At 30.9% G+C, this 17,794-nt stretch overlaps 1 protein-coding gene across 3 annotated transcripts in view; it reads left to right on the forward strand.

Annotated features, from left to right (window-relative positions):
* Nucleotides 1-17,794, forward strand: part of fzy (cell division cycle 20 protein fzy) — a 54,856-nt gene that overhangs the window by 22,302 nt on the left and 14,760 nt on the right. For all 3 annotated transcript variants that reach the window (XM_075371038.1, XM_075371037.1, XM_075371039.1), the window contains exons 4-9: nt 556-671; nt 1,057-1,197; nt 2,883-3,012; nt 5,554-5,747; nt 9,798-9,977; nt 17,241-17,368. In XM_075371038.1, coding sequence (XP_075227153.1) covers nt 556-671; nt 1,057-1,197; nt 2,883-3,012; nt 5,554-5,747; nt 9,798-9,977; nt 17,241-17,368 — 889 coding nt within the window. The remainder of the gene's footprint in view (nt 1-555; nt 672-1,056; nt 1,198-2,882; nt 3,013-5,553; nt 5,748-9,797; nt 9,978-17,240; nt 17,369-17,794) is intronic.

A 17,794-nucleotide genomic window follows, 5' to 3' on the forward strand; every position in this document is an offset into this window, starting at 1 on the left:
TGTAGTTCATAAGATATAACTTTTAAAAACCAGGTTTTTCTTTTATGAAACAGAGATTGGAATAAGTAAGCAAGTAAGTTATTATGCATGAAATGGCAGGTTCTTTATTACATCCAGTAATATAAAAGTATATAAAATTACTAAAAAATCAGTTTTTTTCAAGAAGCAAAATAAAAGTAAATGGTTGATGACTGAAGTTGTTTCTGCAGTTTTGTATTATTATGTTTAATTTGTATTTAGAAAAGCTAGTAGTAGTTCTTTTGTCATATAAGAAACTATTTGTGATAATAGTTTAAAAGTTAAAAACAAAAAATGTCTATTTTAATAACACAAATAAATATAACACTTTTGTAAGAATTTAGAATATAAAAAAAATTATATTCAAAATAAAATATTGTAGGTTTTTTATTAGCAATGTCAAATTTGTCAGTTATCTTTCCCATAAAAATTGTTAAGATTATAACCATGCTGAGGTTAGAAACATAGCATAATTTATAGGTGGCATACCAAAATTCATTTTTTTTTGTTTGAATTATATTTATCATGTTTTTTCAGGTCCTCGACCTCCATCAGCATCCCCTACCCCTCGTAAAGAAAACAAAACTCCTAGTGCTGCTGATAGATTTATCCCTGTACGATGTGCTTCTCAGTTTGATTTAGGACATTACAAGGTTTGTTATTTAATTGAATTTTTCAATATTTATCTAATAGGTAATATATTTATAAATGAAAAGATTAAATTGTGTATTATTATTTTTTTTTAATTAACATTTTACTTCATTATTAACAATAATTAAAAATAAAGACTGAAGGTGGTCTGAGAAACAGGCGATGTTTGTCAATCAGCAAGTACTATTTTCCTGTTATAATGAAGGATAATTTATTGGTATATGTATTATTATGATGTTACACATACTATTCACATATTAGTGAAGAAGTTGAATTGGTTGAAGTGAAATGAAAAAATCTCAAATGTTAGGTTTATTAAACACAATGCTATCTGATCTGGAAACCATTTTAGTAATTCAATTGTTTCTATTCTTGATATGTTTTCAGTTTATGGATCAGCCATGTGAAGAAAATTTAAGTCCATCTCAAAAAGAAAAACAACGAGCTATGTCAGAAAATTTACATGGACATGATATAGAGAATGCTAGGATTCTTGCTTTTCAGAAAAAAGCTCCTGCACCGCCTGAGGTAATTAATTTTTTAATGATTTTTTATCTTCTTAATCATGTGTTAAAGTTCACAGTAATAATGGTTGATGTTTAAAATATTTGTAGGTTGTTTAAAAATGTGTTAGTGAAGTGTGTACCTGCATCATATTTATATCTGTGCACCAAAAAAGTGTGAGTACATAAAACACTTACAGCATTGGCAGATACATATATTTATTTATGATTTATGATAGTTTTTAAAGGCTCATTTGATATTCATGAAATTTTCTATGAAATCATCTATACCTCAGTAAAGGCACCAATGAGAAAAATTTATCCTGAAATATATACTCTGTTGATAGGCATATGATAAACATTTTTTTATTTGTAAAAAAAAAGAAAGTTTTGTATAAAATCTTTAAAACTGTTTTTTTAAAATAAGCAACTGATTATTTACATACTTGCTTACCTATCTTTTGGTTAAAAAATTGGTGTCTTAAGAAAAAAAACAAAAACTGTATTCATTTTTATTCTGTAATGATAAAAGAAGTTATTTTTTCCCTCCTTTAATTCAAAAGTAACTGAATAAAAAAATTTAGGTTTTGAAATTTTTCCTCATTAAAAATAAAAAAAAAGAGTTATGTTAAGAATATTCTGCTGATTGGAAAGAACTGATTTTCAGTAATAATTAACCAATCTAGATATTTTGATAATAATTCCACATATATAGGACATGATAGACACAAGCATTCCGTTGAAGGTTTGTATTTCTAATAGATATAAAAAAGGAGTTTCTTAATTTAACATTAACATTCAACTTTTGTTCTTCACCAGATGAATTACTGTTTTTATTCTATTGAAAAAGATCTACTTTTATTATTTTCTGCATATTATATGTTTGAATAAAAATTGGCAGTGAAGTTCATTAATCTTTTCTGTTCCTTGCAATTACAGTCTGTCCCTTGAGTTATTGCAGTCGTACTGAGTTTCAGAAAAAATGGTTTTTTATTTTTTTTATCCAGCCTGATAGTAAACTTGAAGTAATTAAGGTTAATTACTTATGTAACAAGAAAAAGTTTTAATTCAACAATGCTTCTAGTTTAAATGTAATTGTACTACATTTATATTGTTCTCCATTTGGCAATATAGATCTCTTTGTTAGACTTGGTTTTAAACATAGCTGTTGATCAAGCAGTCAACAGATTTTAATTCGTTAGAAAATCTGGTTCAGTGTAAGGTTAAAGTTCCTTATTAAACTTCCTTTGCAGGCTAGAGCTGTCCCTTTTATTCTAATTAAGGCAAAACTGCACCAGTGACTGAGTGACAAACAATATTATACATACAATAAGTTTTTAGATTGTGGTGTAGCGAAAAACCAAATTAAATTAGTCTCTCAAAGAATAACTGGTCCCAGAACTGTATCTCCTGTAGTTTTCATGGTATTCAACATAAAACAGAAAAATTCAGGGACAAACCTTTTTGGGTCTGAAGTAACAAAGCGTTTTTAGACATATATTGGTATGAACTTTTTTTCTTATTTTAAGCTCTAGAATCAGATCCCAAATTACTCCCCTTTTCCTCCTGAATCACTCTACAGCGCTAAAAAAAAATGTTTTTAATTGATGCCATTCAATTCTAATTGTAGTACTAGTAAATGCAAAAATAATTATTGCTATTGTTTTTTCTGCTTTATTATTTGTTACAATGTAATTATTATTATTGTAGGGCTACACAAACCCTTTAAAAGTTGTGTACAGTCAAACAAAAGCTCCACTATCAGCAAAGTCAGCATCCCGTTACATTCCACAAGCACCTGACAGGATATTAGATGCACCTGATATTATCGATGACTATTGTAAGTAAATCTTTCATTGTTAAATTTATTATTAATTATATAAAACTGTGTTGTTGATAATAAATAAATGTTTATTCTGACTGGTACATAATAATACATTACATAGTTCATGTCAATTAGGTAGGTGTGATTCTTTACATAATTATAAAATCTGATGTGGACACTACATGACTTCCTTGTATGCCCATTAAATTACAATACACATTTTTTTAAAATGAAATGTACATAACAATTTTATTTCATTAATAAATTGTGATATTTTTTTATTGAATTATTATTATTCATCGTAATTTTTTTTTACAATGAGAGGTTAATAATTATTAATAAATCAATATATTAAAATTAAAAAAAAAAAGTTAAAAAATTAGATGAAGTCTGATTCCAACCAACGTGTCTTCTCCTAAGATACAAATATTCCATTAAATAAAATCGTATTTGGCTATAACTCTGGAACCAATGAAACTAAGTACCACTTACGATATATTGTTGAAAAGCTCTTAATGAGGGCTTATTACTGCAGTTAAGAAAAAGCCCAAATTCTAAATTTGTTTGAATTTTCAGCTTTTTTGGACACTTTTGGTTGAGTCGATTGCAACCAAAAGGGGAGGTGCACAACTAGATGTTACAACAGTTCTAAATCTAAAATTTCAACTTCCTAATCAATTTTGAGTTATGCAAGATACATTTGTACATACAGACGTCATGCCAAAACTAGTTAAAATGGATTCAGGGATGGTCAAAATTACTGATTTTGAATATTTCCGTTGAAATCTGAAAACCAAAATTTTTCATGGTCACAATACTTCCTTTACTTCATTCAAGGAAGTAAAAAAAAGCTACCCAACACTTACTTGAACAGATCAAGAGAAACTGTGATAAAACCTTCTAACTACTTCTCTAACACATGTATAATTGTGTTCTTTGTAATGTTTCACTGATGTAAATTTTTCCACAATTTCCCTTGATCCTTTCACACAAATGCTGAAGTAGTTCTTTGTTACTGTGAACACTAAACCTGATACTCATAAAGTGATTATATAATTATTTTATGTTCTGAACAAAATATTTTTTATATTTTTGTTTTCTTGGACGACTTGATTTACTTTAACTCATGAAAATCTTATAGGATTATTGCCAAAGATATATGGAGGTATTACATAGTGATCTTATTATCTAGGGAATCATTAATGTTGTAAGTATTTTCATTTTCTGTATTACTACAAAGAAAATAACTCATATTTTCTCATTTTACCTGTACTCATGTAACTGTTCAACAAGAACTTTTTTATAATATTTTATTTTCAGTGATTTTATTATTCAACTTGATGATATCCTGAAACAGTGATCATAATTCAGTTATCAATCTTAATTGTCCACCAGTTACAGACAAATGAAAAGTTAAACATATTTACCTCTAAGTAATACTACTTTGATACAATACTTAAAAAGTTTGAAAAATTGATCTTAATTCTGTATATTCAAGCAAAATTAAAAAAAAAACCTTGTGCAGTTCTGCACAGAAGACCGACTTTTTGTTTCTGATGCCATCACTGTTTCCTAGTCAGAATGCATTGATTTTGAGTACAATGCACTACATATGTTCGATTAATTAGTTGACCTTACATACAAGCTCCAATATATATATATATGATGTAGCAGTTTTAGAGATTTTTGAGCCATAAAATTTGGCCTTAAATTGAGCTAACTCAAGAACGACTCAACCAATTGTCATCAAATTTTCTTATGCACAACATCACATACACAACTACAGCATTCCTAAATTTCAATGGAAGTGGTCCAGTAATTTCAGAGATTTTAACGCTACAGAAGTTTATACATAGGCTTATATAAAAAAATTTCATTTTAAGTGAATGGTATATCATGCTCCTCGTACCTCAGAACATAAAGAAAATTCATTTTCACCTCCCAATCCCACCATGCGACTGAAAGTAATACCTTACTTTTCTTAGAAAAATCAGTAAAAAAATATATAATGGACTAACACAACCTAGTGATGTTTATAGTTAGAGTATAAGATACAGTATAGAAATAAATGACACAATATTATATGCAGAAGTATTAGAAAGGGAATATTTCCAAATAGAATGGTTTTACATAGGCTCAAACATTTGGGTGCTATGAGGCTCATTAATGAATAAAACAAAAATTAATATTTCTCTATTGATTTTGATCAAATAATAATGTAAATCATTATAACCAAAAATATCCATTATAATTGCTATCTCACCTCATTTATGTCTCCATTCCAATTTAATGGGTTTAGTAAGTGCTGAAAACTTATAGGTGGAATTAGAATAAGGTAATATAACAATAAAGATGACACTTTTATTTTTAAAAATTGCAGATTTCCTTGTTGGATTGGTAATATCTCTGCCTTGGTTCAGAAAGTTCTGTATTCAAATCCTGATCCAGCTTGGCATTTTTAGTAGATTACAAACTTCATCTATTACAAAGTAATTTTAATTGAGTGTAAGTCTATTGTTTAAAGAACAAAATATAAATTACTATTTTATTTTACAGATTTAAATTTAATTGATTGGAGTCCATCAAATATATTAGCAGTTGCTTTAGGTGCCAGTGTATATTTATGGAATGCAGGAACAGGAAATATTGACCATTTAATTGATTTAGAAGGTGGTGATTATGTATGTTCATTAAGCTGGATTCAAGAAGGAAATATACTTGCTGTTGGTAACAGTTTAGGATCTATACAGGTGAATACATTTAAATATACTCATTTGTGCACAAATATAGTTGCATTTCATTCGATCAAAAAATATATCTATAATATACAAATAAAATATTTCTTAATAAAATTGTCTTAAACTATAATAGAAAAAACAAAATAAATTACAGCAAGTACAAAGGCTTTTGAATACCCTCATCTGGGCATTAGAATCAGGTTGTGTATGCAAGGTTATTAATGCAAGTATATATCTATTCCTTCCCTTAACTGTGTAGTTTGTGTTTATTCAGCTGTTTTCTTGAAATAAGGATGAAAGTAAAGGGGGCTACATAAGCACATTGTGAAGTATACTTCAAATATTGCAAATCTCATTTTCTTAAGAGCTAAAAACATTTAAAACTAGAAAGTTACCATCCTTATTATTAGAAACTTTTCTGCATTATGATCTTGGATATTCGTGTTGTTTTAATAAAAAATCTCTTCTAGGTGTTCACCATAGATTTTTAATAATACACCATTAGTTTTAGTCATTGGAGAAAGCTGTTGTTTACATTTTCTGGCTTTTCTCATGCAGTACCTTCAATTTTGTCTCTAATTCTAATCTTCAACTCCTAAGTTGGGAATATAAGATGAAAATTGATAAATTTAGGGTGTTTAGTGTTTTGTTTATGAAAGAGTCAGAGTTTGCAGAGTGAGAGCTTTTAAACATTCATCATTCTCAGGATTTGTAGCAGTTAATAGTGCCTTAATCCTCTACATTACATACTCAATCAGCGTCATTCTAGTTTTTTAGCCATGAATGAAAAAAAAAATTAAAAACATGATTTAAAAAATCTCACCATTAGTTTTAGTCATTGGAGAAAGCTGTTGTTTACATTTTCTGGCTTTTCTCATGCAGTACCTTCAATTTTGTCTCTAATTCTAATCTTCAACTCCTAAGTTGGGAATATAAGATGAAAATTGATAAATTTAGGGTGTTTAGTGTTTTGTTTATGAAAGAGTCAGAGTTTGCAGAGTGAGAGCTTTTAACATTCATCATTCTCAGGATTTCTAGCAGTTAATAGTGCCTTAATCCTCTACATTACATACTCAATCAGCGTCATTCTAGTTTTTTAGCCATGAATGAAAAAAAAAATTAAAAACATGATTTAAAAAATCTCAAAAAATGAATTCCCAGTAAACATAAGTAGAAGATAATTTTGTTTTCAACAAAATAATATGTGTAAAGTTGTCTGTTTTAGCAAGACCACAATGAAAAGGAAGAGGCGTGACCTCAGCTCTATTTTGCACCTTAACTTTAGTTCATCATATTAGATATTGTATATTGAAGCTATTATTTTCATTTTGCATCAAAACCCTTGTCATATTTAAAGAATTTATATAGGTATTGAATATGAAAGTGCGCTCCATGCTTTTCATTGTGATCTTGTGAAAGTAGACAACTTTATACATATTATTTTGTTAAAAACAAAATTTTCTTCTATTTATGTTTACTAGGTAATCCATTTTTTTAATTTATACTTTTTATTAGTACAATGTTTAAATATTTACGGGAGTTTTCAATATCTCGTAAAAGGGTGTTCAAAATGTTATATTGGTTGATCGACTATATTGACGTTCATCCAAAAACCTACTGTCATGTGTACAACTCCTCCACTTTCTGTGCATGTGTACTATCCGTTAATCATTAACCATGGAATGAAAGTGAGCTAAAGAAAAGCATGTAAAAAAGTCAAAACTTTCGTGCAAACATCCTAGAACATAATATTTCTGAACTGTGTTCACTTTTTCTACCTTTGTTCTTCTAGTAATGTATAATTCTTTTACTTTAATCCATTCAGTAACTTGTATGGATGCATCTGTCTTGAAAATGTTGAGCCAGAAACACAAAGATGAATGTACATATTTATGTAGGTTTTAGTACTTCATTTTAAACTGTCATTATTGGCCACACATTAAATGTTGTGTAGAGTAATGAAACATACTGTGTTCTCAGAGAAAGTATTATATATCAGCTATCTTTTCTCAATTGACATACGTTCAATCCCCATAAATGCTTTTTATAGTGTTTTTTTTTTTGTTTTGAAAGAAAGACTACATTTACTTAAAATCTGGAATTTGTTACATTCTTATGAAAATGTAAGTTATTGAATTTCTTTAGTTAATTCTATTACCTATTTTTCCATACTACCCATTACCCTTATAGTAGATCAAATATTTTCTAATATTATACTTCCAAGATAATAATGAAAGTTCTTTCAGCTTAACTTAGACCTAAGCTGATATTGCTTCAGTGATAGTTAACTTGATTCTGCATTCTGAGGTAGCATTGTTGCAATATACTAGCTTGTGTCATTGCACTACTGTGGGGGGGTTCATATGTATTTATTATTATTATTATTTGGTTCAGGTAAAAATTTATGTGTTAACTTAACAGTTTTACTACACATTTTCAGCTGAAAATATTTTTTGTAACATTCATCAGTGATTATGTTGTTTGGAACCTAATTAAGAAAAATTCCAGTACAACATATTACATTTTTTTTAACACTTATATTTTTTAAATTGTTTACTATAACTGATCTATTAGGTAGATCTTATATAATGTTAAGTGTTCTTTTTTATTTGCTTTTATCTAGATGTACATAAACTGTTCTATAATTATATCACTCCTGAAGGGAGGTATGGCAAGATCTTGGTATAACAGAGATTTACCACCAAATGAATTGCTTTTTATAAGTTGTTAATGAATACAGCCTACTTTTTGTATTCTTAAAATACTTATATGACTCAAAAATATTTTTTAGCAAAAAATCTTACCATTGAGAAAAAAAATGTTTTATAATTCTTCGTTATTTCTTTTTCTTGCTGAAATCACCTGACCAAATGTCGTTTTCTGAGTTAATTATTCTAAAATCACCTCACCAAAAGTTGTTTTTCTCTTCCTTCTGAACTTCACTAATTCCTACAACATCTATATTTAACCTACCCATTTCCCTCTTTACATTTTCTAACCTTCGAACCTTTTTTAGACTTTTAACATTCCACACTTCCGACTCATAGAATGTTATTTTTTAATTTTCTGGTGATTCCTTCCTTAGCAGGCCCCACCCAGAGGTCCAAATGGGGGACTAGTTTACCTCTGAAATATTTTACCAATGAAAGCACCTCCATCTTTGTTACATGAACATGCAGAGAGCTACATTTTCTTGAAAAAAAAACACAGTTGTAGTTTTCCATTGCTTTCAGTTTTTACAGTGCTCAGAAGATTAAGTGATGTTGATATGACCGTTTAGTCTTCCTGACCTACGCCCTTAACAGCTACTGGAAGAGTCGCTGTCCTCTTTCAGGAATCATTCCTTAGCCTGGCTCTCAACAGATACCACTCTGATATGGATGCACCTTCGGTCCAGCTACTCTGTACCACAAAGTACTCAAGCCCCTTCATCATCGGCAAGGTCTCATGATTCCTAGAGGAGTAATTATTACATAAGAGGCTTAATCAACATAATTGGTATTTTTTTAGAAGGACTGGCTCTAAAATTTCCCATCAATGAGCACTAGTGAAGTTAATGTTTATTAATGAAGAGTAACAGATTGACAGATTAGATTAACAGATTGAGTAACAGAGTAACAGAGATGATTGGTACAATGGAAAAAACATTCATAACGATTATAAAATAAATATTAGGAATTATCCATTCATAATGAGAATTTCAGAATAGTTCTGAAAGTTGCATCAAGCTAAAATTTTTAAAACATTAAGACAGTTTACATTTCAAAATTAAACATTTTAATAAATAAAATTTTTCTTGTAGGTGAACTAATATTTTGTGTAAAAGATAAGGAGAGTCAGTGAATTCAAATCTGCAATATAACTGATAAGCACTGAACTAATTATATTGATAATCAACAATAATTATATAAGGATAGGAAACTGCACTGCATCAACTAAACTTGTAAATAAAATTGTTACTGATCAATATCAATTGCAGAATTGATTAATTTTTTAATATGTGAATACAGCTTTTATTTTAATACTATTTAATGTAATGATATTTCTTTTAATGTCACACAGTTATGGGATGCAAGTCAAGTAAAACGTGTACGTATAATGGATGGGCACACTGGTCGTGTTGGAGCTTTATCTTGGAATTCATATATTTTAAGCTCAGGATCAAGGTCTGGACAAATTATACATCATGATGTACGTCAACGTAATCATAGGATTTCTGTACTTTCTGGTCACACTCAGGAGGTATATGGTTTTATTTTTTACTTTTTAATTCATATTTCATATTAATTAGTCTTTCTTGAACTATTTTAGATTAGGTATTTTATAGTTTGGAAAAATAAAAGTTTTAAAATCTAATACAGAAAGTTCATACAATCTTAAACTGAATGAAAATCTTTTCATAATGCTATTGCCATGCAATTTTGATTAATCATTTTATATATATATATATATATATATATATATATACACTTATGTAATATATATATTTTTTAAATATTGAGTCAAATAGTCCTTACTTGTATCATGCAGAAATATTGTACAGCTTTATGTAAATTTTAAAAATTTTGAATGCACTGGTGTTGATTAAAGTTGCTCCTATACTTCTTCCTAGAATTTTATAACCTTTTCCTTGCAGTGGCCAACAGAATTTGGAAACTGTCTATTGTATATATGGTTAATACTTTCATAAAAACCTCCTTTGCCATATATATATATATATATATATATATATATATATATATATATATATATATATATTGGTTGATTAAAAAATGAAGTACGTTTTATAACCACAGTCAAGCAAAACATCACAGTTTAAATTAATCAAAATACTAAATCTGTTTTTACTAAAGTATGTTACAACAATACTGAAAAATGTTTACTGAAACATATTACAACTTTCAAGTCAGAAAGTACAGCAAATAGTTTATAGTTTACTCATTCCACACATGTGTAAAATATACATTTAATATTACAAATAAAATAGTGAAACAACAATTTTCTTATATAAAATAAAGCAAAAAGATTTAACTGATAAAATTCATGCACATCTACAAATAATGTAAATAAACTGTGACAGCTGGTAACTTTGAAGAATGAACTTAGAAATATATAAAAACCCACCGGGTTGGTCTAGTGGTGAATGTGTCTTTCCAAATCAGCTGATTTGGAAGGCGAGAGTTCCAGCGTTCAAGTCCTAGTAAAGCCAGTTATTTTTACACAGATTTGAATACTAGATCGTGGATACCGGTGTTCTTTGGTGGTTGGGTTTCAATTAACCACACATCTCAGGAATGGTCGAACTGAGAATGTACAAGACTACACTTCATTTACACTCATACATATCATCTTCATTCATCCTCTGAAGTATTATCTAAACGGTAGTTACTTACCCTTAGCCACATCTTCTAATGGAACGTCAGATAGATTGTCTGTATTGTTAGCGCTCTACTTTCTAAGATGAAAACTGCCTTGATGAAACATATCATTTAAATCATGCCGTAGTTGTTTTGCTTCTTTTATTGTCTTGGCCCCAGTCACAACATCGTCCACATAAAAATCCTCTACGACTACCTAGGTTGCAACTGGAAAAGAGTATTCTTCATCCAAAGTTCCCGTTGCTAGGTAAGGAGTGAGCACTAGTAGTGTCATAAGTGATTGTCAGCAATTTAAATGTTCTATTAGGATCTTCTGGCTGGTCTCTCCAAAAGATTAGTTGTAAATTTTGCTGAGCTGATTGTACATTAATCTGACGATACATTTTTTCAGTATCTGCTGTTACAACATATGGATGTGTTCTGAATCTTGATACAATACTGACGAGATCTGATTGTACTGTTGGACCAATGACAGATGTCATTCAATGAAACAGCAGAGCTTGTTTTTGAGGATGCATCAAAAACTACCGTAATTTGTTGGTTGTGGAATCTTCCCTTAACACTGCGTAATGCGGAATGAATGCGCAGTGGGTAATAGATGTTAGGGCTACATAATCAATAGTGGAGGAAAATGTATTAAATCTTGATTTAATGACACATTGAACAATTTTAAAATTGTGCATTTAAGTTATGAAATGTGTGTGAAATTTAACTATTAATGGAGAAGGTGGTGTGATGACCAGAATTGTTACAAGACAGATGTTTTCCCCTATGGGGTCAGGATGTTGAGATGTAAAAATAAGATAGTTTAGTTGTTGCTTTTATTTCAGAAGTAATTTTTAATGTATTAAAGATGTTAATATCACATTAAATCTATTATGCAAATTAATTTCAAGTATGAAAAAATTATACTTGGTTAAAAATGATACTAAGAAAACATTAAAAAATGTGCACATATTCTACATGTTTAAATAATAAAAATACATTCTGTGTAATGAGACAGAATTAAAATGTTAATATGAAAATAATATTTAAATCCCATAATAATAGGAAGTCTAAAAAGTAGTGAGTCTTTTGCACATGAGATAGCATTAGCATATCTGGCAAAGGTTGAGGAAGACTGGCATGTAAGCAGTCATGATATCGCCAATGATCTAAACATCCCCATCACCAAACAGTATTAAACTGTTTGGAGAAAGCTGGCTATAAAAAAAAAGTTTAACATTTTGGTGCTACATGATCTGACTCAGAAAAATTTACTCAATCGACTTATGACAAGGCATATGTGAAAAAGATTGTGGTTAAAGCGAGGAGAAGCTCCACAGTCTGTGGTAAAGCCTACACTGATGCCAGGAAGGTTATGCTGTGTGTTTGGTGATATTGGAAGAGCATTGTGCACCACAAGCTGTTGCCTCCAGGCAGAATGATAGACTCAGACCTGTACTGTCGACAATTAGCTTGATTGCATCTAACAATTCAAAAGAAACTGCCTGAACTGGTCAACAGAAAGGGTGGTCGTATACCATGCCGACAATGCCAGACTGCATACATCTTTAACAACCCATCAGAAATTGAGAGAACTTGACTATGAAGTTTTAATGCATCCACCTTATAACTTGGAACTGGCACCATTAGACTATCATTTGCTTTGGTCTCTGCAGAACTCCCTGAATGGTGTTAAGTTAGTTTCAAAAGAGGCCTGAGAAAATCGTGTGCCACAATGGTTTTGACCAGAAACCACAGAAGTTCTATAGTGACGGGATTATGGTGTTGTGGGAAAAACAGCAGAAGATCATTGAAAAAAGTTGTGCATATTTGCTCTCATAATTTTATTTTCCAATTAAAATAAATTAATTCTCAGTTTTGGCCTCCAAAAGCTCAATACTTTTTAGACTACCTGACAAGCAGTTTTATTCCAGGGTTCTCAAGTAGAATTATCATGATAATATATTTATTGCAGCTGCATTGGATAGAGCTGATATGCATTAAAAAAAAAAGGTGGTGGTGTGTACATGTGAAAATATGGTGGCAGTGAAAAAGACCGTCGAATAGGGTGTCCATCCTGTTCTGTATCAATGTGCGGATTGTCAATCACTCTTATCTCACTTGGATAGTCTGAAAACGATGTTCATAACAAAAAATTTTTTTGTAATAATCATCTACCCTTCTACCTTGACAAAATTTGTTTCCAGTGCTCTACATGGATAGGGTTATGAAAACTGAGCTACTTTTTACAGTTGGTTAATAAAAATGAAGAACTCTTACACAATTTACTGATGAGTGATGAAGCTAATTTATTTATAAAGTTTTGCTGAAAAACAAAACTTTAACTGTTAACGGTTCCCTAAAAAAAACCCACAGCACTTCATGAGTGACCATTTCATAATTCCAAGGCTACCTGTGTGTATAAACAATAATGCTACATATATCTCACATTTATCTCATCATAATCTCTTTAAATTCACATTTATTTACATTTTCAACCATATTAAATTATTAAGATGTAATGGTCTTATCTTTAGTTACGAGAATAATTGAAAATGTATTAGTTTTAACTTTTTTCAGGCCATTTATCATTTAACATGGATTAATGTTATTCACTCTTCTGTATTAATGTTCTGATCTTAAGATTACAAAAAATCTTCAGTTATCTGTTGATATATTCTAATCATTCATTCTGCCTTCCTCTATGGTTGATGTCTTCTACAAGGATTGTCTACAAAGAAGTCAAACTTTCTTTTAAAAAGCTTTATTTGGTAATTAGCACAATTTTCAGGCTTATATTCTTCAAAGACCTTCCATGAACTGTCTCCCTGCACTACTATTACAAATTTTTCACTGTTTGTTAGCTTCCTAGAATTCTGTTTATATAACAGAATATCTGTCCCATAGAAGATTTTTTTTTTAATTACTTGTTTTAGAACTTTTCAACATTGATTTTAGTTTTGTGAATAGGAAAATATCTACAGAAATAGATTTTTTAGAGTATGAGGAACAATTATAGGATATTTTGCCAAAAACTCATCATTAAGAAATGACATGATCAGATAAAGCCTCCTTGCTTTTTTAGAGTTATTTATTGAATGAAATACTTTGTTAACCTTGTAAGAAAACACTTAATGAGCAACAGAAATGTGAAGATAGACAATGTGAACAGTCCATGGTGTTGAATGATTTTATTGTGCTTTTGTTTCAGGAGTTGATTTTTCCATCTCTGCAATGGCTATTAGTCTTCATGAAATAACTGTATGCATGTTATGAAGTACCCCGATGGGGAGTCTTATCCTTTAAGAATTTGGGGGTTGGCGTCCCCATGGGCCTAGTCTCCGCAGCTTTTCTTCCCACTACACACTGAGCTGCAAAACACTATACACATACACTACACAATTTATAACATATACCTTTACATAACTACAACCTTTATGAAACACAACCGTAACCCAAGGTGGAAACTATTGTGCTGACTGTTGGCTCTACGTAGTGAGTCTCAAACGATGTCCTCTGGACAACTGGCTGAACCTAGTTGTATTTAGCTCTAGCTCCAGTTTGCGTTTGCACTCTGCTCAGTGGTCCGTTAATCGCCATTACTCGTGGGACCAAAATTTCAAGTCCACAAATAAATTTGATGATGGTTGGTGGTCCATCTGAAAAACCAACATAGTGAAAAGGCCTTGATTAGCGTTATCTGAAGAGAATAATAATCCTGCAGAAGAGACTATATTAAATTCTAAAACATTAAAAATATATTATAAAATTTTATAATATAAAATTTTTTATTTTAAAAATATATTCTATAACATTCCAAATATAAAAACATTAATTTTGTTGTTCAGAATAATCAGGAAGGTGGCTCTCTCCAAAAGGTTTTGCTTTTCCTGATTAACAAAATTGTAATCGGTTCAAATGGTTCTGCAAAGAACATAAAACAATTACCAAGATGGAACGATTCTAATAGAAACTTTTAATGATTAGCAGAGTCGCTCTCTGTTGTCTCAACTATGTGGGTGGTGTAAACATAAGTGCAGTATGCCACAAAACCCTAAATACCAGCTGGGGAGTAATTTTTTGCCGCAACCTTCTGGAGATGGATATAATTGAAGTAGCTGATGAATTTCATAACTAGAAAGTTTGGAGGTGAAAAGAATAAAGAAACAGAATGGAGGGAAGGAACCTACACCTTCCCTTATATTAACATTTAATTTTCTGGTACCACCAGAGAAGATTAAAGTGGGTTACCTGTCAGTTCAGGTGTGACCTTGCATCCCCAACCCACGATGATGTTTCCAATGCCAAGGGTATGGCCATACCACAACATCTTGTTCAAAAACTGTAATTTGCGCTTGATGTGCCAAAGAAGGTCACAATGACACTCACTGCCAGGAGGAAAAAAGATGTGCTAACTGTGGGGAAGGTATATATTCAGCTCGATCTTGAGATTGCTCAGCTTTTAAAGAAGAGAAGGCAATCCTAAAAATCTGTACCGAGCAAAAGCTTTCTTTCCCAGCTGCCCCAAGATAATAGAAAAGGCCATTTAGCTCTCGAAACCTTGTTAAACCAGATGTCTCTTTCGCTGCTGCGACATCAAGTAAAGCTCCTGTAAATGCAGCCAACCAACATTGTGGGTCCTGCAGTGAGATGAACAGGCTTGTACAGATGTTATCTGATTAAGTTGCTTCACTTATTACAACTATTTCTGAGTTAATGAAGATGAATAAAACGTCGGTAGTTACAGCTAGTGAAACTAACACTAGTGGGATCCCTCTGAATATTTCTGTCCCTAAAGTTTTACCTTTGTGGATAGGAGTAAATACAGCAGGTGGTAAGCCACCAAATAAGCTCCCTGTTTGTTGTGTTAGCCAACATAACACCTCCTATGGGATGTTGTCTGCAACTTCCCATTTTTCAAAATTTCCCCCTCCAACACCATGCATGCTAGATGTGGTAGAGGAACCACCTGACCACATGGCATCAGAGTTTTTTAAAACAAAAAATTTGAAAGAGAAAAACCATATCACCTATAACTAATTTTTTCATATATTTACCTGTATTTCTGTATCTGCAATTATTAGCATTATTCAGTTGAACATTAGAGATATTCGGTCCCGCATTGAAGCTGTTAGTGTGTTGATGCGCGCACATGAACCATTAATAATGTGTTTCCAAAAAACACATCTATTACAAGGTACAGTAACACTCAGGGGCTACATCTGTGAGAGTGACAAATGTCTTTTAGACAATAGAAAGAGTGATGGTGTTGCTAATTTCATGCCGAATGGTGTCTGCTACAAGGATACCATTAGCTACACTCATTCCTATTGTTGCTGTTAAAATCTCAGTGCCTTTAAATTCCATATCTGCAATCTGTATCTCTCATCAAACTCTGAGTTCAGTGCTCTAGAAATGTCAAATCTCCTCATGCAAATCCCATTGCTGTTGTTAGTAGTAGGAGACTTCAATGCCCACCATATTTCCAGGGGGTCATCTTTCTGTTCCTCTTATGGAAATATGTGTCAAATCTCCTCATGCAAATCCCATTGCTGTTGTTAGTAGTAGGAGACTTCAATGCCCACCATATTTCCAGGGGGTCATCTTTCTGTTCCTCTTATGGAAATACGTTAAACAGAGTGAGACAAACAAAAATTTTTCCTGATATAGGACTTTTTCCTAAATCATTTTCAGTCGACATTCATTAATCTCCACATGTTATTCTCAATTTTGTGCCTAATTTGAAATGATTCTGTATGATTCATACATTTATTTAGTTTCATAATTATACTATAATATTAAAAGTTTCAGAGAAAGTGTACACATTTATTGAAAATTACAGAAATAAAACAGAAAGAAAAATCAATTAGGATGTATTCAGTTCACTGAATATGAATGAACGTGAATTGAATATGTTTAAGTAGTGGACTAGTATTTGGTACTATCAATGGCAAACACATGTAAAATAAATATATTTTTTGGCTGAGAAATAACAAAAAAACTGTTGTGTAAATGGGTTGAATAGATAATTAATGCCATCACTTATGACAGTATATTCTAGACCATGCCAAATAATGTTATTTTTCACAGCTATTATTCACAATTTTTTAAGTAACTTGTCTCACTTTTTTAATATTAATAGGTATGTGGATTGAAATGGTCACCTGATGGAAGGTATCTGGCCAGTGGAGGGAATGATAACACATTGAATATTTGGTCTGCTGTACCAGGACAAATATATTCTCAATCACAACCGCTTTATACATTCAGGTAAATAGTTATTCTATTCTTAATAAAAATACATTAAATAATATTTACTTATTATTTTTGTTGTGAAAATCATAACTATGTAAAATAATATGTAATAGTGAATTCAACTTCAAACAATTCTTTTAATTTTATTATCCTTGATTCAAGCTATGTTAATTATCTCCTGTTGTGTGATTGATCTTATTGTGTTGATATATTTTAATTCTATAATTTCAATTTTAAACCAATTTTGATTTCTCAGAACATTAATTTTTATATATTTTGGCCACATCATATTTTGATGCTTTGCATCAGCAAGCTTGACACTAGCCGTTCAGATGTTAGTGGGAGTTAGAGTGACACCTATGTGTCTGCACTAGCATCCCCTTCCCACCAAGCGAGCTTACCACCAACATCCACCAGAGCAGTATGGCCCCCACCATGCTC

This window comes from Lycorma delicatula, chromosome 7 (genome assembly GCF_047948215.1).
Source record: "Lycorma delicatula isolate Av1 chromosome 7, ASM4794821v1, whole genome shotgun sequence".
In the NCBI taxonomy this organism is placed as follows: domain Eukaryota; kingdom Metazoa; phylum Arthropoda; class Insecta; order Hemiptera; family Fulgoridae; genus Lycorma; species Lycorma delicatula.